General features: G+C 50.8%; 1 protein-coding gene across 1 annotated transcript in view; it reads right to left on the bottom strand.

Annotated features, from left to right (window-relative positions):
• The window catches only part of TMEM132C (transmembrane protein 132C), a 350,647-nt gene that overhangs the window by 5,887 nt on the left and 318,778 nt on the right, over positions 1 to 25,982 (bottom strand). The window contains exons 5-8 of the mRNA XM_023647328.2: positions 20,469 to 20,612; positions 5,895 to 6,100; positions 4,096 to 4,369; positions 2,723 to 2,914 (exon numbers count right to left, since the gene is read on the bottom strand). Coding sequence (XP_023503096.1) covers positions 2,723 to 2,914; positions 4,096 to 4,369; positions 5,895 to 6,100; positions 20,469 to 20,612 — 816 coding nt within the window. The remainder of the gene's footprint in view (positions 1 to 2,722; positions 2,915 to 4,095; positions 4,370 to 5,894; positions 6,101 to 20,468; positions 20,613 to 25,982) is intronic.

The following is a 25,982-nucleotide window of genomic DNA, read 5'->3' as shown; positions in this document are numbered from 1 at the left end:
TGAAATAAAGTAGTTGAAGGGAAATTAAAAGGAGTGGAAACCACAGGGACAGAACAGGAGTGAATGGGAAAAGCAGAGGAGGTTGCAAAAGGAACCACACAGAACTTCCTAGAAGCGGAAAATACGCTTGAAGTTGATTACTCAATGGATCCTTGAAACAGCAGATTAGACATGTTTGAGGTGACAATTAGTGTTGTGGGAGACAGCCAAGAAATTTACCCGAAATGTAATCACAGGAATAGAAAGAGGAAGAATATGAAAGAAAGGTTGAAAGAAATGAGGGAGAGCATGACCAACAGTTTTCTGTTAGAAGTTCCAGAAGGAAAGAATATGGGGGGAGTCGATATTCAAAGACATAATGGTTGGCCGTTTTCCAGAATTGGGGGGAATTGCCAAGAATAAAAAGGAAGGTTTCTGGTGACACTATTTGAGCATCTGCATCCCGCTTTATCTGAAGATGCAAACACCTGGATGCGAACTGCTGGGTTCCCACGTCCGTTTGGGCAGCCTGAGTTGGGTCTCTATCCCCGTCACTGAAAGCCCAGCCTGACACGGGCTGCCTGCAGGCAGTGAGCGAGATTGTTCATGAAATCCAGAGACAGCGAGCGCCCAGCGAGGGCGCCTGCCCACTTCCGATTCTGTCTGCCTGCCCAACTTTCAGCTGCCGCTCCGCAAAGCGTTTCTGCCCGAGGGCGATCTCTGGCCTCTGGAACCCATGCAGTCGTGTCGTAGCCAGAAGTGCCGAGGACGTGGCCCCTCCAGGAGCAGCTCTCAACCAGTGACTGACGGGAGTTGGTATAAGCACCCCAGCTCCCTTGCCCCTCGAGTCCAGTGACTCTTCTAGCCTTTTCCATACTGGCTGACAGTTTCCCCCGCAGACTCGGGCTCCAGGAGCCCACAGTGGTGGCTGAGTTGGGAACACTCTGCTGGCTGTCTTCCCTTCCTGCATCTCTTCCTGACTCCTGGACTGGATTCCCTTCACCCCCCACATAAGTACCCAAATCCTTACCCCAGGCTCAGCTTCGGGGGAACCACGGCTAAGACACAATATGGCTCAGCGATCTTCCTTCTCACCCTCGCCTCCTCTGTCCCCATCGATGGACAAGCCACACAACAGGGCAGGCCCTTTCGAATGCACTCATGCCAGAGGTTCCTCATTTCATTTCCCATCCCAGCCTTCTTTAGAACGAATGAGGCACGGGGCGAGTGTACGCCACTGCCCTCACTCGTGGGCTCAAAAATCTTTCAGATCTTGCATTCCAAGTTGAAGACATCAAGAACAAGGCACCAGCCTTCGATGTGCCAAGGGCTGAGAGAAAACACTCCTAGCTCAGTGTGCGAGTTCATCTTGGCTGACTTTTCATCTTGAATTAATTTCTCTTCATGGAGAAAGAATGTACATAAAACAAGCCCCCTCAACAGCAGACAGGCTACAGGAAGACCCCAGGACACCGGGGCTGGCCCACCTCCACCTCCATCAGCCCTGCGGCATGAGTGAGGCAAAGCCCTTCTACCAGTGTGTACGCTGAGGTCGGGATGCGGGGTTTTCTCCGGAGAAGCCAATGCATTTCCCCAAAGATGAGAAATTCTGCATGACTTAAAACAACCCATTCCCAGGAATGATTGAGAGCCCTTCCTTTCAAGAGTCATCTCCGCAAATCGGATGAACTACATCCATAAATCCGCCCGAGGCAGGGCTGGGCACCTGGTTACCATCAGCCCGTGAAGATAGATGGGACTGGTGGCCTGGCCCCATGCCTGGGAGGTCGCGATGGCAGTCATCCCCCAGCTAATTACTCATTCTCCCCAAACAGCTTCACACCTTTTGCTCTGTCTCCTCCTTTCCCTCTGCTCCTTTTACTCTGCTCTTTATAAATCAGAAAACTTCCTGCCAATTTCCTGCCCCAGGAGAGATGAGCAGAGAAGCCCACACAGTGGGTTGGACGTGGATGTGAATGTATCCGGTCCCTGTTGTGGAGGCTCTGGACCAACATCAGGTAGCAACTGCAGAATTTCTAGATGGCCCACCCTAACCCTTGGAACCTGGGACCATAATGAGACATCGCCGCCATGATTATGTTATGTCATGTGGCACAGGTGACCTAAAGATGGGGAGATCTGCCAGATTATCTGGGTGGCCTGATGTAGTCGTGTGAGGCTTTAAAAGCAGAGAGATTTCTCTGGCTGGTGGCGGAGGGGAAGTCAGAGGTTTAAGGCCTGAGAAGGACTCCTGCACTGTTGCTGGTTCTGAAAGTGATGGGGTCGGGGGGAAGTGACAAGGACGCTGAGAGGCTCCTGGCCGACAGCTGACAGACTGAGCTGACACCTCAGTCTTACACCTGCAGAGAGATGGACGCGCCTGGAAGCAAGTCCTCCCCAGAACAGCCCGCCAAGAGGCCGGCTGGCCGACACTTTGCTCTCAGCCTGGGACCCTGAGCCCAGACCCCACGGAGCACGCTTGGACTCCTGACCCACACACCTGTGGGCTAACAAGCGGGTGCTGTTTTAAGCTGCTGGGTTTGCGGCAATTTGTTCCACAGCAGTACTAACACACACTCCCTGTGCACGGGGCATCGCCACCCTGCGTGATCACAGACCCCACTATCGGGACAATGGAGCCGTATGGATTGGCAACAGCTCCCCTGCCCCCATTCCTCCCTCCCCCTGGCCTCTCAGGCACAGCACCGGGCCCTGCTCCTCTCCTCCGGCGTCCAGGCCCCACCTGTTTGGGGGTCCGCAGCAGCTCCTCAGCTGTGGCCACAGCTGTGATGACCTTGCTGTTCTCCGGGCTGGGGTGGAGGGTGACAGACAGCCCAGCCACGAGCTGGATGGCCAAGTCTGTCACCGATACTTTGTCATCTAACACGGTGACCGTCTTCTCTGCCAGGATGGAGTCGGACAGTGGGGACAACACCTGTGGGATTGGCAGGACAGAAGACATATCTGTCACACCTGTTCCCAGATGTTGGAAGCTTTCCCAGGAATGCTTCCTCCATGCCCCAGGCCTGGGTCCAGAATACAGGGCAAAGGAGTGACACACCTACTTCACTATATACACCAGCCCCAGCCATGCCTTTGTGAGAATCAGATAAAGTCACCCCTTCCCCAAGACACTTTAATTCTATCTGTTGGAAAACTGAAATAAATATGAAAATCTATTCTGTTTTTAAAAGGAAATGACCCCTTCCATTTAGACAAGGCACCTTGTACACTGCACAACCTGGTTAACTGTACATGGCAAGCCTGCTGACTGGACTTACGAAGAGTTGCACACAAACTGACTTTGCACAGCCTGAATCACATTCTAAATGAACTATGGAATTAACTGGAAGAATGGAATTATAATAGTCTAGTCTCCCCACAGACGCCAGCACAATGTATCCTCTGCTGAAATGTTATTTTGGCCTCTTCTTGTAAACCAAATGCTGGACTGGAAATGTTCAGGTGACAGAAATGTGCCCATCATTTCCACATAGGCTGGTTGTGTAAGGATCCAGAAGGACACTCCAACAAGGTGGAGTCAGGAGGGTGGGACTTAAGGGCTTGGGGCAAGGGCCCTCCATGGCCCTGTCCTCTGGCCTGAAGTCCCACCTCTCTATCCATTTCCTTGAGCAAAAGATAGGCAGTCGGATGTTGAAGAGAGTTTGTTGAATGAATAAATGGCAGAATGACAGAGTGACTTAAAGAAAGAAGGGAGGAAAGGAAGAAGGGCTGCATCTTCCCTTGGGCACTGGCAGGAGTGGTGTGTGGAGGAGGGAAGGTTATTGGTAAGAGGGTGTGGGAGGTGCAAGGCTGGAGAGCGGGGACAAGGGTGGAGAGTCAGAGGTCGGATGGGGCGTGTGGGGAGGGCTGGATGGAGGACGCACCCGTTGCGAGTGGGGTGGAACAGGGCGGTAAGGGGCGCGGCCACCACCATCTTTGTTCTGTTCTCAAGGAGACCGGGACTCAAAGAGCTGGTCCATGCTCCCCTTCCGGTGTCGCCATCACAGGGACAAGGAGTTGGCCGCAGTGACCCACCCACCTGGTGGGGCTCCCCCAGCGCTGGCCCCAGGCTCCGTGTTAGGGATGCAGAGCTCCCGAGCCCCAGCTTCCTACCTGGATGGTAGTCATCCCGACCTCGCGCCCCACCAGGGTCCTGCTGTCCTGGAGCGTGGCAACATGAGGTTCCTCCAGCTTCATGAAGTCGGCCACCAAGTGGGTGATGTCGACCTGCCAGTCGGGGCTGAGCAGGTGGCTCGGCTGGCCCCACGGGCCGGCGCCCTCGGCCACGAACTGGGTGAGCACTCGCACGGTGGCGTGCTGGTACTGGAGGGCGCAGCCCCGGGCCCGCCGCGCCTCCTCGTCTTCATCCTCGCTCTCCCGCGTGGGCCTGGTGGGAAAGGAGGAGATGCTCTCAGCTCAGGGGATGGACTCAGAGACGCCCTCAAGTCGCAAGCCAGACAGGCGCGGGCTGGCCCCAACCTCCAAGACACCACTGGCCAGGCAGGAGCCCCGGGACTCCACAGGGAGTGTCGCTTCCATCACTGAGCAGCACAGAGGTCAGACTGCTCTTTCTTGAAGACATTTATTGGCAAATAAAAGACTGAAGAGCTAGGATTTACCAAGCCTACACGGGCCAATAAATAGCTAAGAGCCACATATGGCTATTTAAATTTTAAATGAATAAAAATGAAATACATCAAAAACTTAAATTCCTCAATCGCACAGGCTATATCCTGAGTGCTCCATAACCACATGCACTAGTGGCTATCATATTGGACAGTGTGGTTCTAGAACATTCCACCACTGCAGAAAGTTCTACTGGGCAGAGCTAAACTAAGCTGTCAAGATGTGCCATTCGAGGTTCCACATATACGAACTCTTCTAACCTCATAACACTTTGAGGCAAAGCTGTGATTATCCTCATATCCACATGAGGAAACAGGCAGAGAGGTTGGGTAGCTTGCCCAAGCTCACAGAGCAGAAAGCGGCAGAGGTTGGGTTGGAACTTGGCGGGTCTCAGCTCTGCCCTCTTTGGGGACATGGAACAAACCCATTCTCTTGGCCACTCAGGGGTACTAAATGATGTGAGCACTGGCTGGATTCACGGCTGTCCCCTCTCCCCCGCACCGGTCAGGCCACATTCCTCCAGGTTCTCCCAGTAGATGTGAGGTCAGCATCTCACTGTCCTGGCTGCTCTTCCTGAGGTGCACTCTGGTTTGCCCCTTAAAATGAAGATCCTGGCGCCTGGGAGGCGGTCAGGAAAACGGCCCTGATGGTCAGGATGGAGGATTCCAGGCAGGAAACCAGAACTCAGCATCAACTCTTACTTAGCTGACTTGGGGACCACAGAGCTGAGAAAATGAGACCACAAACTCCTACCTATGACAATGCAGAGTCCACAGAATAAATTAGACGGTTTTTTTGTTTGTTTGTTTGTTTAAGAGCAAACAGTAGCCCCATGGTCCAGTATAAATGCAATTAAATTTTATCCAATAGTTTGATATGCACAGACCTTTTCAAAGTTAGAGATATCCATAAATCACAGAGGAGGAATCGCTGAGAAAATAAACCAAACTTCAAATTCCCTCGGGGCTGAGGGCCTGGAAAAACGCATGACTTCGGTGGCTTCCTTCTGAGGGCCCTTTCAGAGACAGTGTGCTGGAGCCCATGCAGAGGCAACGGCCCGGGTCTGACATGGACCCGCCGTGCAGCAGCCTTCCTGCCAGGCTGGGCTGTCCTGGGCCGTGGTTTCCTCAGAGGGCAGCTGCTCGGCTTCAGGGAAAGGAATCGCTGGGACAGCCAGGCCAGCACCTACCACGCACCGGGTCCTGCCTGGGCTCCTGCAGTGTTGGGCTTGGTAAACCAACCCGCTGTTACAGTGGCTCTGGGGCATCTCCCCTTCCTGGGCTCACCTCTTGCTGGCCACGATGGGGACCCTCCAGCCTTTAATCTGGCTCAGCTCTGTGTCAGAGACCTCGATCTGCAGGGGCAGCCGGGGTGCCCACACGGTGACGTGGAGGGGGGCGCTCAGGTGCTGGTACGTGAAGTTCACCACCGTGTCCACCTTGCCTTTCATCTCTTTGCCGTTGACAAAGACGTAGTCACAGCGGTCGGACACCTGCAAAGACAGAGGGAGAGGGGACGGAGAAGTTCACCAGCCTGAAGGCCACCCTTCTTCCATTTGTCCTTTTCTCTTGCAAAGCACACATGCTTAATTTAGCTTCCTCCCAAATGCAGAGCCCGAGACAAGGATTCAGTGCAGTTGGTTTACTTGGAGGTGACCCCAGGGAGCAGGGCCAGGGAGCAAAGTGAGGGAGACAGAGGAGGAAAAGTCAATAGAAGGGTGCGTTTTTGCATTTGCTGCTGTGACCATTGGGCTCAGTTTCTCTGGGGCCTCATGAAAATCCTACTGAATTGTCCACCTGAAGGATAAGAGGCAGGAATACCACCTGCCAGCTCCTGCCTCTCCCTGGGTGAGGGACGCCCCTGTGGGTTACCTCTCCTGCACATCTGCATCTGAGAAGGAAGGCCCTGGGGCAGAGAGCAGCTTCAGGAGTGGTCTGTGCAATCACAAAGTGACTCAGGACCTGCACCGAACGGGACTGAACCCTGGGGGGCGGGGCCCAGAGCTGTCTGTTCCCTAGGCTGATGTCTGCTCAGAAACTCAGTAGCATGCGCATCCCACCTCCTCCAGCCTCGTGGGGTCGGGAGGGCTGTACTGCCTTCTCTCCAGCGGGACTCCCACCGCGCCTGTACTTGCGCCTCCCACCACACCGCCCAGACGGCTCTCCAGCACAGCAGGACTCCACACCTGCAGTCGCCTTTGCGTGGGGGCATCCTTCCCTCCCAATCTGCCTGCTTGGCCTGGTCCCTCCCTGCACCCAAGGCCTGTTTCTTTACTGATGTTGTAATTGTTCATCCTGTGAATGGCAGCATCATCACTGACTACCAACCTGTGTTTCCCCCTGTGCTTTGCCCATTTCTAGCAGATTGTTGCCTCAGGAAAGAGATGAGACAGAGCACAAAGCACAACAAACACACAGACAAAGAAAAGAAAAATAAAGGTCTACAAGCATCTAGACTTCGTGTTCTAACCCTAAACTCTTTTTTTTTTTTTGAGGAAGATTAACCCTGAGCTAACTATTGCCAATCCTCCTCGTTTTGCTGAGGAAGACTGGCCCTGAGCTAATATCCGTGCCCATCTTCCTCTACTTTATATGTGGGACGCCCACCACAGCATGGCTTTTGCCAAGTGGTGCCATGTCCGCACCCAGGATCCGAACCAGCAAACCCCGGGCCGCCGAGAATCAGAACGTGTGCACTTAACCACTGCGCCACCGGGCCGGCCCCTAACCCTAAACTCTTAGGGAGATGCATCTCCACACAGCCCATGGACATTCTCATCTGGCAAAGACACAGCAGGAACGTGCCTGTGTTCCCTGGGAGCAGGAGGGAGCAGCGTGGACTGGGTGGGACCATACTAGAAGCAACCCATCTGACCGAAAATGGGTGCCCCCTAGGAACGGTGAACAGAAGATTTGAAGACTAGAAGCCTCCTCCCCAAGGCCTGGGCCACAGTTAAGTCTCCCGGAAATTAGACTAGGATTAGGTTCTGCTGTCTTAATGAACTGAAAACTGAAAATAGAAATCGAGTTGGGTTATAGAGAACCAGCCAGATCCATCTTGCATGGCCAAGTTTATGGGATGTGATTTAAACTGGCCCCATGTATCCATATCAACCGCTAAGCTGTGGAATCCTTGAAGGCAAGAAGTATGTCTTTTTCATCTTTGATTTCTTGCTTCCTCACACCAGCTGCTCATGAAGCAGGAGCTCAGCAAAGTGAATAGTGAATGGATAGATGGATGGGTGGAGGGATGGATGGATGGATGGATGAATGGATGGATGGAGGGATGCATGGATGGATGAATGGATTGATGGACGGAGGGATGAATGGATGGATGGGTGGATGGATGGATGGATGGATGGATGAATGGATGGATGGAGGGATGCATGGATGGATGGATGGATGAATGGATTGATGGATGGATAGATGGACAGATGGATGGATAGATGGATGGATGGATAGATGGATGGATGGCAGTTGGCTGGATAGATGAACAGGATCCTTTCTTCATGGTGGATGCCTGCTTCAAGACAAACAAACAAGGATCTTGAGGTGAAAGCAGATGTGGTTGGAGACAGAGATAATATGGAGCCAAGAGCAGCAGAAACACAAGAAGCTAATTTGAGAGCTTCCAGAAAGCTCTCAAGCAGTGTTTCCTAACCTTTCTGGGGTCACTGACTCCTTTGAGAATACACGTAAAGCTAATTCTTGCTGGAGAAACGTGTATCCATACAATTTTGTGTAACATTTCAGAGTTAACGTAGCCAGACAGGGCTCTTCACACACCACTAAGCACACTCAGCTGTAACTGCCGGTTTGCTCAGCTGCCTCCTGTCCGGATCGTATGTACTCTGAAAGGAGCCGCGTCTCCTCCAGGAGGGTCTATGGACCCAGTTATATCACATGCGATGCTGATCAATGAAGTCCTGTGATCACCCTCTCTTTCTCCAGCTCTCGGGAACTATAAATGGCTACTCTGGGCACGGTTTTCATCTTCATTTTGTGCTCCTGTTTGGAGGGGCAGCTGGGGAGGGCAGGGCTGAGCGTGTTTGCTCCATCTGCTGGGGACAGTGGCCTGGAGCGGTCGGGCGGGGACACACGATGGATCTTCTCACTCATGGTCAGGAGGGGTTTCAAAATATTTACATATTGATTAAGGGTGGAAACCAATTTTAGTCGCTGTCCCAGGCTTGTCATTAGCATGTAAACACTGTCCGGGATCTGGGCAGGCATTAGCATAATAGCCCAGCAAGAGTTATGTCAGTAATCACTTCTTTAATCAATGTTGTAATTTACAGACCATTGACTTTCCTCATTCGTTACCTTGCTGAGCTCCGGTGGGAGGGAACCTGGCTGCTGCAGAATATAGAAATAATTAAGAAGAATGCAAGGGTAGGAAGTTGCAAGGCGCATGATAGAGCCATTGTCACTGCTATTCCTGAAGGTGCCATAAATGTCTGGGGAAGTCTCAGGATGCATTAATCATCTCCTAAGCGGCCAGCAGTGGGAACCACGGTGGCACAAAATGAGTGGGCTCGTCTGCAAAAAAGGAACTGAAAACTCCACAGGAACCTTCTCAGTCCCTTGCCTTCCTTTCTGGGACTCTTTCTCCTCTTTCGTTGTGGGTGGGCTGCTCATTGAGAAAACTGCCCGCTGGCCTCTGCTTACTCTGGCGTTCAAACTCTCCACCCTGAACACATGGTGGCCACTGAACCAGCCACTGATGTCTGCTCTTAAAGATCTGGAGGGGCCAGAGTGGCTCACGTGGATCCTGGTTGAGCAGCACGTGGTCAGTTGACATCTTCTGTTGTCACTCAGGCCTTGGCAACTTCCTGAAGGCATCACCTGCCTCCTAGGAGAGAGGCTGGGGACCACTTTCCATGGGGAAGCAAAGGCATCTTCTGCTCAACCATGGGCATCCAATGAGACTTCTGTCTGAACTCCCTCAGCCAAGAAGGTTCTCAAACTTGAGCGAGCATCAGAGAGGACTTGTCACACACACACTGCTGGGCCCACTCCCAGAATCTCAGCTGGAGCAGGTCTGGGGCGGGCCCTGTGCTGGCGTTTCTAACGAGGTCCCGGGTGCTGGTGGGGCTCCAGGTCTGGGGACGACAACTGGAGACGCACTCCCTGAAATAACACAAGTGCCCCTTCTCCTACGCTTCCGCGGTATCTTATGCATCCTGTCTGAGTCCGTCCAGGCTGCTATAACAGAATATCATAGACGGGGCGGCTAAAACAACAAGTATTTGTTTCTCACACTTCTGGAGCCTGGAAAGTCCAAGATCAAGATGCCAGCAGATCCGGTGTCTGGTGAGGGCCCTTCCTGGCTCGTGGACGGCCGTCTTCTCTGTGTCCTCACTTGGTGGAAGGGGTGAGAGAGCCCTCTGGAGCCTCTTCTAAGAGTTCTAATTCATTCTAGAGGCTCCCCCGTCATCACCCCAAAGCCCAGCCTCCTATATCATCACATTGGGGGTTCGGATCTCAACATAGGAACTCGGGGGACACAAACACTCAGACCATAATGTATTCCATTCGTTATTGTAATCATTTAGTTCTCATGCTTTAAATGCCATCTCTGTGCTAAGAATCCCCAAATCCTACCTCCAGATATCGACCTGCTTATTCGACACCTCCACTTGGATCTCTAATTCGCATCTTAAACTTAATATGTTCAGAAATCAAACTCCTGCCACTTACACACACTTAGGAGACTGGAGGCTGGAGTAGAAATGGAGTTCAGACCCACAGGAAGGCGACTGACACTCTGTACCCCCAAGTCTGTGTGCCCGCTCTCTCACAGACAATCCCGGATGCTCTCATGCAGGAAGGATGCCCTGGTTCACATTTGTAGGCGCTTCTCATCATTCTTGCCCTCAGTCTTTTCTGGAGCTACATGCAGCCATGATGACCCTGTTGTGTAGAGAGGAAACTGAGGCCTGTGAGGTTGTAGCTTGCCCAAGCTGAGAGCTGAGTGGAGACCAGAAGCTTTGTGGCGGCCAGTGCAATGGTGGCGGCTGCAGGGGTTGCCGGGGGGCAGCCGGGAGACTGCGGGCAGACGGTTCCTTCATGCAGACACTGGGCAGGCATCAGGAACCCTCTCAAAGGAGAATTAAATGGCCAGAAACCTCTGCACATCCCCGGGGGGGGGGGGGGTGTCGCCAAGGCAACCACAGGGCAGCCTGTGGGGAAAGGGGCTCAGGGATCTGGCTCGCCACACACTCCCCACCTGAGGGGCACTCAGGGCTGCCCACTCTCACATGGCCCTGACTTCCAGCCCCCATACACGTACTCGAGCACGAAGAGAGGGACTTCCGTCAGTGACTGGACGCTTCATAACAACAGCGAACACTGAGGGCTTACAGGGCACCAGGAGCCGTTCTGAGAGTTCACACGAGTCACCTTGTGGCATCCTCAGCAGGAACATGAAGGGGCTACTAGTTTCTATCACATCCATATTCCACATGAGGAAATGGAGGCACAGAAAGGGCATGTGACGTGCCCAGGATCACACAGCTGGTAGTGAGTCAGGATTGAAACGCAGTCAGCCCAGGAGCCCCGCTCTTCACCAGGGTGCCCACCGGCTCTGCGTCGACTGGGTGGTTGTTTTCGAGTCTCCTTCTCTCTCCTACATGGTCGACTCTATTCCTCTTCCTGTTGGTGGTGGACCTGGCCACGTGACCAGCTTTGCCCAAGACAAAACGGACAGAAGAGACAGCCGACTAGCTCAAGCTCAGGCTTAGGAGGTGTCGTTTCTGCCGGCCCTTGTGACCTTTGTTGTGAGAGGAAGTTCCCCTCATGTAGCTGCTGCCTCTCAGCCCCGGAAATGAGACACATGCAGCCCATCACGGCCCACTTGCACTGAGCAGCCAGATGCAGCTGAGCCTGCAGGCCACTGCACAAGCTATGAGTGCAGGAGCAGGGACGAGTGAGCACTGCTGTAAGCAGCTGAGCGCTGGGGTCGTTCGCCAGGCAGCATCGCTGACTGAGCGATTCTGCGAGGAGCCAGGTGAAGACGATCCTGACTGAGACTGCCAGGAGCTTCGTATCCCCCGCCCTCTCATCCCCACTCCCACTGTCCCTTCCTCGTATCCTCTGTTCTCTCCTCAGGGAGTGGGAGAGCCCTGATCCCAGGGGCAGGAAGGGCCCAGAATCCCTTCCTATCTCTGCCAGGCCCCCTTCTCCCACAGACGTGCTGGCCCGTCCAGCCCCTGAGCACAGGCTGCCCCGCCCGCAGCTGCCAAAGAGGGAGCTCCCCAGGGGCGCCCTGGGGGCCACTCAGCAGTTCCGCATCACCGAGGCGGTTCCAGCCGCTTCTCCGCCTTCTCTGGGGGAGGAGGAAAAGGGAGGCGGAGAGAGGTCGGGAGGAAGCAGTGTTTCTGGGACGGCGTCTGCGCTTGGCCCTGCACGCTTCCCGCCCCTGGCTGTGCCGCCCCCGGGCCGGCGGGCAGGGCAGGAGCTGCGCTGCGATGAAGCGCACTGCGCACTGTCTCCAGCGAGGATGCAAACGCTCCACAGCCCCGAAGCGCGCCTGGGCCTCGGCTCGGCCGTCCCCGTGCCCGGGGCTGGCGGCGCTGGGCGGAGGCCTGGCCCACGCGGGGAGCCGGGGCACGAGGGTGCTTAGGCCACGGAAAAGCGGACTCCTCGCCGAGGGCCCCAGGGTGTGGCCAGGGGCTCCGAGCGGAGACCTCACTGCTCCAGCCTCTTCCTCACCGTCTGTCACACAGGCCTCTTCCTCTAAGCGATGCTGCCTGTGGCCTACGATGCGCCGCATTCTTCCAGGGAAGCAGCACTTTGGGAGGGTGGGGACAGATGATAACAAGTAAATAAGAAAACCACATGGGCAGCAGGTACCGTGAGGAAAATAAAGTAAGGAAGGATGATGGGTGCAGGGAAGACCTCTCTGGGGCCCGGACGTTGAGACCGAGTCCTACCTCGCAGGAAGAGGGCCGCCCTGGGAGATTTGGGGCAAGAAAGTTCCAGGAGGAGAGAATCGACAAGAAGAGCTGGCATTTATTAAGTGTCTGCGGTATGCCAGATTCTAAGATTACATGTGTACTGACTCCCTCCGTCCTCACACAAACCATTTTGCAGCTGAGGAAACTGAGGCACAGAGAGGTCAAATGACTTGTCCAAGGTCACATAACTACTGTGAGTGGGACTTAGATTTCAAAGCAGTCGTCTAGCTCAAGAAATGCTCCTTTTTAAAAAATCACCTTTGCCAACTTAATTGGTGAAAAGTTATCTTAGTTCTTTCATCTTTGAATTAAAAAGAACTATGAATTTAAAAAGTCAGTTCTTGAGGTCGGTGATAATGTCCTCTTCTTTCTCTCCGTGATTTCTCACCATTCCAAGACACTAACAGACAAAATTTATTAAACTGTATTTCTTTCCTTCCCTTTTTTAAAGCTTGTCTCAGATAATTAAGCACAAGAACTTGTATAATTACAAGATCAGATTTCATCTTCACGATCTCAGCACGTTCTAAAAGGAACATTAGACACACCATGTTCTTTTTAAAGGAAAAAATTCTTCTTTGATTTTTTAAAACAACTTTGTTGAGATATCTTTGACATATTGAAGTTGCATATATTTAAGCTGTACAACTTGATTTTTTTTTTTGAGGAAGATTCGCTCCTCCCCACGCTTCAGGGAGCTGGCCAGGAGCTTTCCGTCCATCAAAGGCCCTTCACTCCCCACTGCAGGATCTCTGGGGCCTCGAACCCGCTGTTCCAGTTAAGCAAACCCCGAGGGAGCCTCCCTCCGCTCAAGTAAGATCTGACTCATAAATAAGTGGTCTTATCTTTTGCAAAAGTCTTTTATTAGGACAGAGCCTTCCTTGCAGCCTAAGACAGGAGGTCAGAACAACCTGCTCTTCCCTGGCCAGTCCCAGGCATTCATTTCTGCCCACCGACCTCTCCCAGGAACGAATGTGGCACAGCTCCTGCCAGTTGAAGGCTCTGGGTCTGTGCTCCCCATCGAAGTTTCTGTGATGATGGAAATGTCCCACATGTGTGCCATCTAGTATGGTAGCCTCTCGCCCCGTGTGTCTACTGGGCACTTGAAATGCCACCAGTACAACTGAGGAGCTGAAATTTTGACTTTAGTATTTAATTTGGTGTTTAATTTAAATAGCCACACATGATTAGTGGCTGCCATACTGGACAGTGCAGCTTTAGGGGAATCTTCATATCTATCTGTGAGGAGAACAGCATGCTCTCATCCTAGCCTGAGCCCACGAGGAGCCTGAGACAACATGGGCCTGGCCATCACGCAGATCTGGATTTGGATCTTGGCTGTGCCACCTTGGGCAAATCACTCAACCTCTCTGGACGTCAGTTTCCTTATCTGTAAAACAAGACTTATAATAGTATCCATCTCAGACTTGCCCGGAGTGATCTCCTTAAAGTCCACATCAGAATATCCTGCAGTATCTTATTACTCTTAGAGTAAAACAAAATTCTCACCCTAGACTCCAAGGCCCTAGGCAACCTGGCCCTGCCCACATTTCTCAGCCTCAGTGCTAGTGACATTTGGGGCCGGATAATTCTTTGCTATCAGGCTGTCCTGGGAGTTGTAGGATTATTAGCAGCCTCTCTGGACTCTTTAGGAGCACCTTCTCTGAGTTGTGTCAACCAAAAATGTCTCCGTACATTGCCAAGTGTCCCCCGGGGGGGGGTACGGTCACCCACGGAGAGAGCCTGCTCTAGGTCTACCTGGTAATAAGAGGATCCGACAGGACCGTGTTGTCCTACACGCTTTCCCATGTATTAGTGTGTTAACACTCGCAACAGTCCCAGGAGGTCGGGATGAGTATGTCCCCATTTTGCAGATGAAAGGGCTGGGGCCCCAGAAAGACCCCATCAGTGGCAGGTGCAAGCTCTCACGCTGCGGTAACTGCCCTTTGAATCCCAGCGGGAGGGATTCTGGCGGGAGAAGGCCCTCTCTCGAAGGAACTTGCTCGCTTTGCAGTGGAGACCCCGCCCTAAGTGGGCGTGGCTGGGAGTGTCCTCAGCGCGGGCGCCCAGGACTCCTGCATCCCGGGGGTCTGAGGTGGCTTCACTCTCCTTGGTTTCCTTTCATTCTCAGAGCCAAAGAGCTCCTGCGGATAAAGACCTGCCAGCGTTTCTTCCAGCCCCTCGGGTATGAGCAGCAGCGATGGGGAGCTCTCCTCCTACCTTGGGAGCCAGTCTGCCCATTTTCCTGCTGGGCGAGGGGGGTCATCCATGGCAGTAATCAATCTCAGAGGCTCTTTAAAAACTGTTAAAGAGCTTAGCTCTCTCAAGGACTCAGAACCTGTGGAACCAATAACAAATTCGGTAGGGAGGAAGTTTCCTGCTGACGGGAGCCAGAGCACAGGGAACAAATAAGGACTTTGCCCAAGAAAAACTGCCCTCCATGTATTGGCACTGATGCAGGCTCCTCCCGTCATTGGAGAAAGCCAGGCTTGCTGGTTGCCCATACGCATTACTTTTAGCTCTGCCCTGGGGTCCAGTAGCTGGAAATGGACCCTGGAGGTCAGACAGGCTGCCCTGGAAATTCAAGCAATGAACTCTTTCTTGTGATGTTTTAAATCTCAGCATCCTCACCCTGTTGTGGGTGGTGCCTAGCCCGTGGGGCCCCAGGAGCTCCCGAGGAAAGCACATGCAGGCCTGTGGACTAGGGTGGGGGCCACCAGGATGCACAGGGTGGGGTGTCCTATGTCAACCCCATTAGGATGCGGGGTGTGCAGAGGGCACTGTGCAAATGAGGGTACACAGTCAGCGCCAGGCATTGACAGTCGTTATTACTCTTGCTAACTGGCCCAAATGTCCCTTTCTCCAAGACCAGCCCATCCAGTCGGCCCTCACCTCCAGGCCACCCCCGGCACAGCATCTGTGCGTTTGCTTTTCAGCCTTCACCACCACCTGCAGTGTTGTTACGTGTTTGTCTGTCAGTCCCCCTCCATCACCAGGATACCAGCCTCCCCGGAGGCAGGGGCCTCTGTTTTATTTACTGCTGAGATCCCAGGACCAGAATGGTACCTCAAAGATGGCCAGCATCTTTTCTGAATGAATCATCATGTGATTTGTGAAAACACTGAGGGCATGGTGTCGAATCAAAGACACCATTAGTTCGTGGACCACAAGTAAGGAAACCTCTGCCAATTAATCTACGCCGTGTCATCGACTGCAAGACACATCTTTATTCCAAGGTGTTGACGTGTGGACAGATGTGCTTAGTAGACACGCTAGGATGGTTACTTGGATGTTGGATGTGCTTCTCCGTGACACGTATTTTCTCTCCTGTTCCTGTTCCTGGGGCTTTTGTTGAGCAAATCACTGCCCTTATGGGTTCTGCTGCTGTCTCGTCTCCTAAATGTAAGTCAACATAAGTCAACATAGCTGCCAATGTCCACGGGCCTCTCCCACTCAAACCTTATGACTCCTATTAACCTAAACATGAAACTCTGCAGACCAGGCTCCTCAGTGCTTGTGTTTCTTTCACACTGGACACTGGCCTGGTTTCATGTCCCAAATGCCCACCAGTCATGGGTATTCATGAGGCATTGCAAGCTGGGAAAAGGGAACAGGTAGAAATGGGTAAATAATATGACCCATGTTTGCAAGACAAACCGTGGCAGAAAAACCCTTATATGTGTGTTTAATATATATATATATATACACACACACACGTGTCTATGTGTATGTGTGTTTGCGATCATATGAGCATGAGAAAGGCACAGAAGGAGATCGCACAGGTTGCTAACACTGAGTACCTAAGGGTTGTCAAGGGGACCTGAGCTGGCCCGGGCTGACGCAGAGCTAAGTCCTGTCCGTGTTTTGGCTGCTAGGTCAAGTTCTTTACTTGATTAATAAAACTCACGAATGCTCACAGGGACCTTTTGAAGCAGGTCTCCGTGATTTTCCCCACTTTGCTAAGGAGGAGACTAGGACCGGAAGGAATAGGGGAATTGCCCAAGACTGCAAAGCTTGCAAATGGCAAAGCCAAGAAGAGCTTTTTGGAAGAAACTCTCCTGTTACTCCTGCATTTCTGCACATCTTACAAGCAGAGCCTGGACTACCATTGTCTGAATGGTCTTCTCAAGGACTTTTATACAGTGAACAGCCTGGAGGACAGAGAGAGTGTCCCTTCTGGAGCAAAGGGCAGGCATACTTACGTCCAGTATAACAGAGAGACTGTCTCTGTTTGGGAAGAAGGACAAGCAGGCTGGGGCTGCCATAAGAAAATGCCATCGATGGGGAGGCTTAAACAGCAGGGATTTATTTGTCACAGTTCTGGAGGCTGGACTTCTGATGATCAAGGTGCCGGCTGGGCTGAGTCCTGGTGAAAGTCACCTTCGTGCTGTGTTGTCTCATGGTGGAGAGAGCAAGCTCTAGTCTCTTCCTCTTTTTATAAGGACACTAATCTCATCAGGGGGATGCCAGCCTCGTGACCTCACCTAAACCTAATCACTTCCCAAAGGCCCCACCTCCTAATACCCTCACGGGGGTGGGGTTAAGGCTTCAACGTATGAATTTTTGGGAAACACAAGCATTCAGCTCACAGCACTGCCCATTATAAAAGACTTGGCTTCCTGAAGCCCAGGGTTCTTCTCTTGGTCACAACCCACTACACCTGCAAGTGTCCCTGGGCCCCTTGGCATAATCCTGTGGGAACTGGAGCTCAGTTCCAATCAGGAAGATGCAGATACTCTGTTGCCCTTTGTCTCCGACCCAGGAGTCTCGTGTCTTCTGCCAGCAAACTGTGACGGGTTGATCTGTCAGCCTGCACAAATGTCAGCGTCTTCAAGAGTTCTTTACAGAACCCGGGTCTGGCTAAATCCAAACCCTCATGTGCCTGCTGCAGAGCAGGCACTCGGTCCATGTCAGTTCCCTCTCCCTTTCTTCCTCCATGGCACAGCGAGCTGGACCAGACCGTCTCTGCAAGCATCATGGATGTCCTCAGACCCCAGACCACAGGCTGAGGCTGGGTCCTGGGGACCGAGTTCAGCTATGCCCAGCCTGCTGCTCAGACATCCTCCTCTGGTTCTGCTGACTCAAGGCTTCACGTTGCTTTGTCAACACCCGGGGGTATCAACTCTGAATTCATTTCAGGAGGCAATTTTTAGTTTGAATACGTTTATTTCCCAAAAGATACTGACTATATTCCTGGAAATACTAGCAATGGGCTCCGTGTCAAACTCATTTAAGAGCAGCTAGGGCAGGTATGTGTACAACTGTGGTGAAATTTGGTTCTGGGTTTTTGGAGGCTAAACGATGGACTTCTTACCTACCTAGAAAAGTCATCAGGGCTGGGGGTGTCCTTTCAAAGGGTCACATTTATCAAGGGTCCTGGCTCTTAGGGGAATTGCAAATCAGTAACTAAGGCCAGGGATTGGCCAGGACCTGGAATGCGAGCGTGGCCAGAGGGAGGGGAGGCTCCAGATCCAAGCCCAGTGCCTCCCCCGCCCCTCCCCATCCTGGCCAAAGTTACATTTCAGCCACAAGAAAGTGGGGCGACTGTCCAGCCAGAAACAGAGCAGGGTTTCCTCAGAGCAGTGGTTCTCGGCAGGGGTGACTTATCTACCAGGAGACACACGAATGTCCGGAGACATTTCACAACTCAGGGAATGCTATAGGCATCTATTGGGTAGAAGCCAGGGACGCTTCCAAACATTCTGCACTGCAGAAGACAGCCCCCAGAACAAAGAATTCTCTGGCACAAAATGTCAATAGCGCCGAGGTTGCAAAATCCTGCCTTAGAGATTAGATCTTTGCTGTGCAATCCAGCAGCCACTCGCCACATATGGCCACGAAGCACAGAAATGTGGCTGCACTTGAGGTGGGCCTATGTGTAAGACACACACTGGATTCGAAAGATGAGTGCCAGAGAAATAGGAAATATTGCATTAATCATTTTTATATTGATTACATGTTGAAATGATAAATTATATATACTTTTTTCTTGAGGAAGATTGTCCCTGAGCTAACATCTGTGCCAGTCTTCCTCTATTTTGTATGTGGGATGCTGCCACAGCATGGCCTGATGGGCAATGGTGTGTAGGTCTGTGCCTGAGACCCAAACCTGTGAACCCTGGCCACTGACGTGAAGCGGGCAAACTTTAACCACTACACCACGGGGTTGGCCCAATATTTTTAACATAATTGGTTAAATACATGCATTTTAAAAATTAGATTAACTTGTTGCTTTTTACTCTTTTGACTGTGACTATTACAGAACTTTAAATTCCATATTGTATTTCTACCGGACAGTGTGGTTTAGAACTTCACCTCCCCTCGTCCTCCTCCCACAGACTTTCTGGGTTTCTGTAAAACTCTTTGGGTTCAGGGCCACCATTAGCCCACGAATCAGTTTGGGTGAATGAGGAAAAGGCATCCGGTCCTTGAGACACTGCCTCCAACAGTCAGAAAATGGGCAGTGAGGTACCCATGTTGTTGGAGCGCTTTCCCGCCACCTACTGGAAGGTTGCCGTGATAACAGACCATGTGGACGTCGCCCTCTGATGGTGGCACCAAGCGAGTGGGCAGTCTGCAGAGCTGGACTCCCACTTGTCTGTGCTGGGGGTGGGGTTTGCAGAGAAGGGTTTTCCAGCCCAATCCGCCCCCTCAACAGTTTGTAAGGTTCTCTTCTACTCACACATGGAGTTTTCAACCCCAGAGAAAAGACTGGTGCTGTCTGTCAGACTCTCTTTGAAGGGAAAAAAGCATTATCTGGGTGCTTTCTTTTGGATCTCTATGTGTTTTTCTGGGTGTGTTTCTGGGGATTACAAAAATACAAAGAAAGACCAAATGCTCAATTTCTGGCTTGGAAAAGCCCCACACTGTCTTCTTCGCCATGAATGGTGGTGCATCACCACGGCCAATGTTGGTGGGAAAGGCCAGCAGTCAGGGTCCTTCTCTGGAGAAAGGTAGACTCTGGAGCAGGGGTTTAGTGAGGCGAACATTTCCTCGAGCGGCAAAACAGTAAATATTTGAGGCCTGCGGGCCATGTGGTCCCTGTCACAACTGCGGCAATCTCCCGCTGCGCAGACGCTGCCACAGACAAGATGCACATGAACGTGAGAGGTCCTGTCCCAATAAAACTTTATTTACAAAGGCGAGGGGCTGGAATTGGCCCGCGGTTCACAGCTTGCCCTGGAGAGCAGTTGTCTCAACAGCTGTGCCGGGAGCCAGACCACCGCTGCAGATGTATTTTATGTTTTGCCTATTTTTTTTTTTAAAGATTTTATTTTTTTCCTTTTTCTCCCCAAAGCCCCCCAGTACATAGTTGTATATTCTTCGTTGTGGGTCCTTCTAGTTGTGGCATGTGGGACGCTGCCTCAGCGTGGTTTGATGAGCAGTGCCATGTCCGCGCCCAGGATTCGAACCAACGAAACACTGGGCCGCCTGCAGCGGAGCGCGCGAACTTAACCACTCGGCCACGGGGCCAGCCCCATGTTTTGCCTATTTTTAAAAATTGTAATTGCTTGCCAACACTGACGAACAAGGTGACTTTTACATAAAATCGAGGTTTGCAGCTCCTCTTGAAGAGACAGCAACCCTGTACTCTCCTTTCCTCGACCCTGTACTCTCCTTTCCTCATGGCCACAGCTGGCTGCAGCTGAACACAGGCTGCCCTTCTAGAACAGGACATGTCTGACTTACCACGTCACTCATTTAAATCACCTGCCTGGTCCAACACCTACTTGATGAAAACTAGGTTGGCACAATGCCAAAATAAAGAGGCAGAAATGGAAACATGGTGCACATAAACCAACAGTTGAACCTGTCGCTTCACTGGGCTCAACTTTCTGAGTGAACGGGAAGCCCAAATGGGGCTCCCATCAGCTGAGCCCAGCTGGTTAATGGAGTCACTTACTTTGATGACATCCTCGTCTGTGGACTTGCACTCCACTGCCTCCGAGATATCCGTCACGACACCATTCTCCTCCACAGAGACCACCTTGATGGGCATGGCTACTGTCTTTCCCGTGAGTATGGCGGTGTTCAGAATCGCAGTGTCCTGCCAAAAGAACCAGACATACCCGGGTCAAGCGGGCTTTTCAGTCCTGTCGGATACCAGGGGAAACCTTCCAAGGTGTGTGCCAGTCTGTCCTCGTTTAGACAAGACACCGTAGCACTTACCTTGCAAAAGGACCATTCTTTGGAACAATTTCCCAAGCACATTTAACAATTTACTTTTAGTTTATTTATGATAGTCTTCCTAACTTCCAACAACAATAAAAAATTATTTATTGTTTTTCTCAATTTCAAAGACCAAGGAGAAGTTACACATCAGTGAGATTTTGGTTGTAAGCAACAGAAATTAAGTCTGGCTGGTGTGACCAAGAGGGTACTGTGGGGGGTTGAATGAGGCACCTCCCTCTCAAGATGCCCATATTCTATTCTCCGGACTCTGGGAATCTGTTAACTTACATGGTAAAAGGGGCTTTGCAGTTGTCATTAAGTTAAGGATCTTGAGATGGGAAGATTATCCTGGATTATCTGGGGTGGCTCCAATGTCATCATAACAGTCCTCATAAGAGGCAGCTGTGCGGGTCAGAGGAAGAGGAGATGCAGCGATGGAGGCAGAGGTCACAGTGATAGGATCATGAGCCAGGAGATATGGGTGGCCTCTAGAATATGGAAAAGGAATAGGTTTTTCCCAGAGCCTCCAAAAGGAATATGGCCCCACTGACACCTAATTTTAGCTCCATAAGGCTCATTTCTGACTTGTGGCTTCCAGAATTGTGCTATAATAAATTTGCATTAATCTGTTAGAGCAGCAACAGGAAATGCAGGTTCTTATTGGACAGACCCTGGTCTGCTCACATAATCAAAGGCAAAGCTGAAGAAGGCTTTGGACAGGCAGGACCCTAATCAGCCTCCAGGATATTGAAAAGAGGAAAGAATGGGTGGTCGCCCCAGGATGAAGTGGAATGAATGGTTTCCATGGTTTCTATCTGTGAGTCACTTTGCTTAAGATTTAAATCCTCTGCAAGGAGTCTGATTGGTTTCATTTGGGTTAAATGCCCATCTCTGATCCAGGGGAGAATGGGGCCCCTTTAACTGACACACCTTCCAAGACTGATTCCAACAGGGAAAAGGTGGCTTAGAAAAATCAAGACGATGTTATCAGAAGAGGATAGAATGGAGAGAGTACTGTCAGGCAAACAACAGCAACCACAGATGTCCACCACAAGACCAACGAGTCAGGGACTTCTTATCCCCAAATGCCCGTGACCTGTACACCTTGGCAATGGACACCAGGCCACTGGGCCTTCACTTTTTTATGCAGACTTTTCAGCAAACCAACTGTCTTCGTCTGTTGCCCCATGGCAGCCCATTCCATCGCAGCTATGGGGACTGGTTTATCCTCTTTCTGTAGACGTCACGCTAAATGATCTGCACCATGTCTCTCCTACATGTCGTGATTTGCAAAGTGATGAAGAAAATATGTTCTCTTTTGAGTCTGTAGGCCACCACCTGCCTGCACTTTGTCCTCCTTCTCTTTATGGCCAGATGAAGATGGAAAAGTGTCTATGACTTTGGGACAACTATTAGCACTTTTTACCTTTGGGCCAATTTCTCCAAAAGTCCCTCTCCAGAAACATGCTCCACTTTGAAGCAGGAGATGCAAGGAAAGAGATTTCCTTGTTTTTTTTTCTCCAGGGAAGCAACTGACACAGAAATGACCTTCTGCATTAAACACGAGCGCAGTTGGAAGAGTCGTCCGTCATTAGGGGAGTCCCAGCCTCGCTCTCATGCTCGTGCCCACCAGCCAGCCGTTAAATAACCCTGCACCGTGTCTTCTCTGGGGTCCACAGGATTCATGGAGCTGGCGCTGCAATGTGGGCAGCTCGCACATTGCCTATTACAGGTGCTAAGAATACCGCAGAAATTCCCCAAGTCCATTTTCAGGTTCATTACAGGTAATGTGCTCAGAGTTCAGTCTTTGCATTTTCTCTCTCAGAATGGTCTTTGGCTAATGGCTTCATTAAAGCGGAATAGCCCCCCGTGGATTAATTGGGATTAGCTTTTGAATGGTCTTTGCAGTTTCTCACATGTGCACACACACATCCTTCTGTACCTAACCCTTCCTGTCCCTAAACTGGATTACATCAAGATTAACGTTGGCTGGACATGAGAGTTTTTTCACTGACGAATATCAACTTCAGGAGCAGAGAACTAACAGTTGCAGAAATACCAAATGGATGAAGGAAGCGTTGGCCTCCAGGATAAACTGGCTGAGACACATGGGGAAGTTCCCTGCATTAAAAGATGACTTTCCTGGTCAATAGTTCTGGTGGGCACTGGGAGTCTGGCATACTGGACCCTGCTCTGTGCTTTGCCTTCTGTATAACCTCGACCACATCTCTTCTCCTTTGGAATCTTCATTTCTTCATTTTACAATTTAGGGGTTGGGCCACATCATCTCTAACTATTTTTCCAGCTGTCAAATCCTAGACATCCATGAAGATTCAGCAGCCACTTAATGAGTACTTGCTGCACACCTTGCATATTCTTGTCACTGGGATATAAAGGAGTGAACCAGAGTGACGAGTCCCTGCTCACACAGATGGACAGGATGGCAGGGGAGACACCAACAAGCAGGCAATCACAATGTTGTGTTCATCAGGACTCTTTCATTAACTGGGGGCAAAAATCGAACTCTAGTTGGTCTGAGCAAAAAGGGGCTTATTGCCTTGTATAACTCCAGTATCCAATGGGAGATTCCAGCCTCAGATATTGCCAGGCCCTGGTCCTCAGAACAGGTTGCAGTTGATTTCCATGTCTCTACACCTCTGGATGTTCTTGTCCTCTGTTTGGCTTCATTAATAGGTAAGCTGTGTCCATATAGTTGAGCCCCAGCTCCAGGCTTCTATTCTCCATGGCTCAAGACCATGTCTTTCCCTCATGCGACTCAATAGCTAAAAACCAAACAATCGATTCAAAAAGGGGCAAGGGATCTGAATAGACATTTTTCAAAAGAAGCCATCCAAATGGGCAACAGGCACGTGAGAAAATGCTCAGCATCACTAATCATCAGGGAAATGCAAATCAAAACCACAATGAGATACCACCTCACACCTGTTCGGGTGGCTGTTATCAAAAAATCAAAAGATGACAAGTGTTGGTGAGGATGCAGGAAAAAGGGAATCCTTGTGCACTGTTGGCGGGAATATAAATTGGTTCAGCCATTAGGGAAAACAGTGTGAAGGTTCCTCAAAAAATTAAAAATAGAAATACCATAGGAACCAATAATCCCACTTCTGGGAATATGTCTAAAGAAGAAGAAGTCACTATCCTGAAGAGTTCTCTGCGCCCCCATGTTCATGGCAGCATTATTCAAGGCGGCCAAGGTATGGTAACAACCTGTGTCTGTCGATGGATGAACGGATAAAGACGATGTGGTCTAGATACACAATGGGATATTATTCAGCATTAAACAACCAGGAAATCTTGCCATTTTCTGCAACATGGATAAATCTGGAGGACATTATGTTAAATGAAATAAGCCAATAAGACAAATAGTGCATGATCTCACTTATATGTGGAATCTAAAAAAAAGTCATACTCAAAGAAGCAGAGAATAGATTGGTTGTTGTCAGGGGCTGGGGGTGGGGGAAAAAGGGGAGATGTTGGTGAGACGTCCATGAATAGGATGACTACGTTCTAGAGACCTAATGCGCAGCACGGTGACTGTGGTTGATATTAATGGATGGAATATTTGAAATCTGCTGAGAGTAGATCTCAAGTGTTCTCAACACACACACCAACACACACACACAAGGTAACTATGTGAGGTGGTGGATGTGTTAATTAGCTTGATTGTGGTGATCGCTTCACAATGGACATATACACCAAAACATACCTCTTAAATATATCCCATCTTTATTTGTCAATCATACCTCAACAAAGCTGAAAAAAAGTCCATGTCTTACTGGTTAAATTCTCAAATTGGGTGTTAGTGACTCTGATCAAGTGTCCTTATGTGAACTGTGAACAGGGAGGTGGAAGAAGCTGGTGGGCCAGGCTGGAGCAGTGCTGGGGAGGAGGTCACATGCTGAATGTCTTCTGTGGGTCCTTCCAGATCCACTCGCTTCCTCTCCCACTCTGCTTAGTGTCCCACCAGGCTGACTCGCATGGACAAAGCTGGACTCCCCTGCCTTCTGGCTTCTGTCTACCTTTGAACATACAGTAAAATTGTGTTTCCCAGAGCCTGTGTGGTTGGTTGAAGCTGTGTGACTAATTCTGGCCAATAATTTGTGGGCTGACACGACGTGTGTCACTCCAAGGCTAGAGCAGTTAATGGCTCTTGTGGGACCCCTCAGGACACTCTTTTTTCCTGAGTCACAGTGACTGGAATGATTTGGGATGGTAGCTGCCCCATCAGAGGTCTGGGGCTCCAAGTGACTGTCATGGGGAGCCCCCTCTGCTGACCAGCTCCGGGTATATAGCCTGAGCAAGAAGTGAAAATACACTCCTGAGAAACTGTGGTTGTTTGTTACTGCAGCATATCCTAGCTTATCCTGACTGATACACAGGGAGAATGAAGTCAAGGATGATGCCATTTACTGAAACAAGAGGAGGAAGAAGCTACGGCAATAAGTTGAATTTTGAACATTTTTGTTTCAGGTACCCAGTTAGTATTCCTATAATTGCTTAGCAAGTATTTAAGGTCATTTTGGTAATTTTTCATGCCATCCCTTGATGAACTGGATGCTTGTTTTAGCTCTCCAATTTAGACTTGAAATTTCCTGAGGTCAGGAAGCAAGTGTTTGCTGTGGACCCAGTGATACTCCTCCAGAATTCGTATGTTGAAGCCCTTACCCCCAGGCTGACTGTATTTGGAGACAGGGCCTATAAAGAAGCAATTGAAGTTAAACAGGGTCATACCAGTGGGACCCCACTCCAACGGGACTGGCGTCCTTGGATGAAGAGGACGAGACACCAGGGATGCAGCACTGGCAAGCCAAGGGGCAGAAACCCAGCCTGCTGGCTCCTTCCTCTTGGACTTCGGCCTCCAGAACCGTGAGAATTCAAGTTCCGTTGGCTAAGCCCCCAGCCCGTGGCGTTTTGTTACGGCAGTCCTAGAAGACTAAGAGAGTACTTTTTTTTTTTAAAGATTTTATTTTTTTCCTTTTTCTCCCAAAAGCCCCCCGGTACATAGTTGTATATTCTTAGTTGTGGCATGTGTGACGCCGCCTCAGCGTGGTCTGATGAGCAGTGCCATGTCCGCGCCCAGGATTCGAACCAACGAAACACTGGGCCGCCGGCAGCAGAGCGCGCGAACTTAACCACTCGGCCATGGGGCCAGCCCCACTAAGAGAGTATTTTAATATAACCCTGGACATGAAGTTGGGAAGGGGGCAGGCAGACATCCTTTATG

This window comes from Equus caballus, chromosome 8 (genome assembly GCF_041296265.1).
Source record: "Equus caballus isolate H_3958 breed thoroughbred chromosome 8, TB-T2T, whole genome shotgun sequence".
NCBI classification, from domain to species: Eukaryota; Metazoa; Chordata; class Mammalia; order Perissodactyla; family Equidae; genus Equus; species Equus caballus.
The sequence above is the reverse complement of the archived record's forward strand: the minus strand, read 5'-3'. Positions and strand labels throughout refer to the sequence as shown.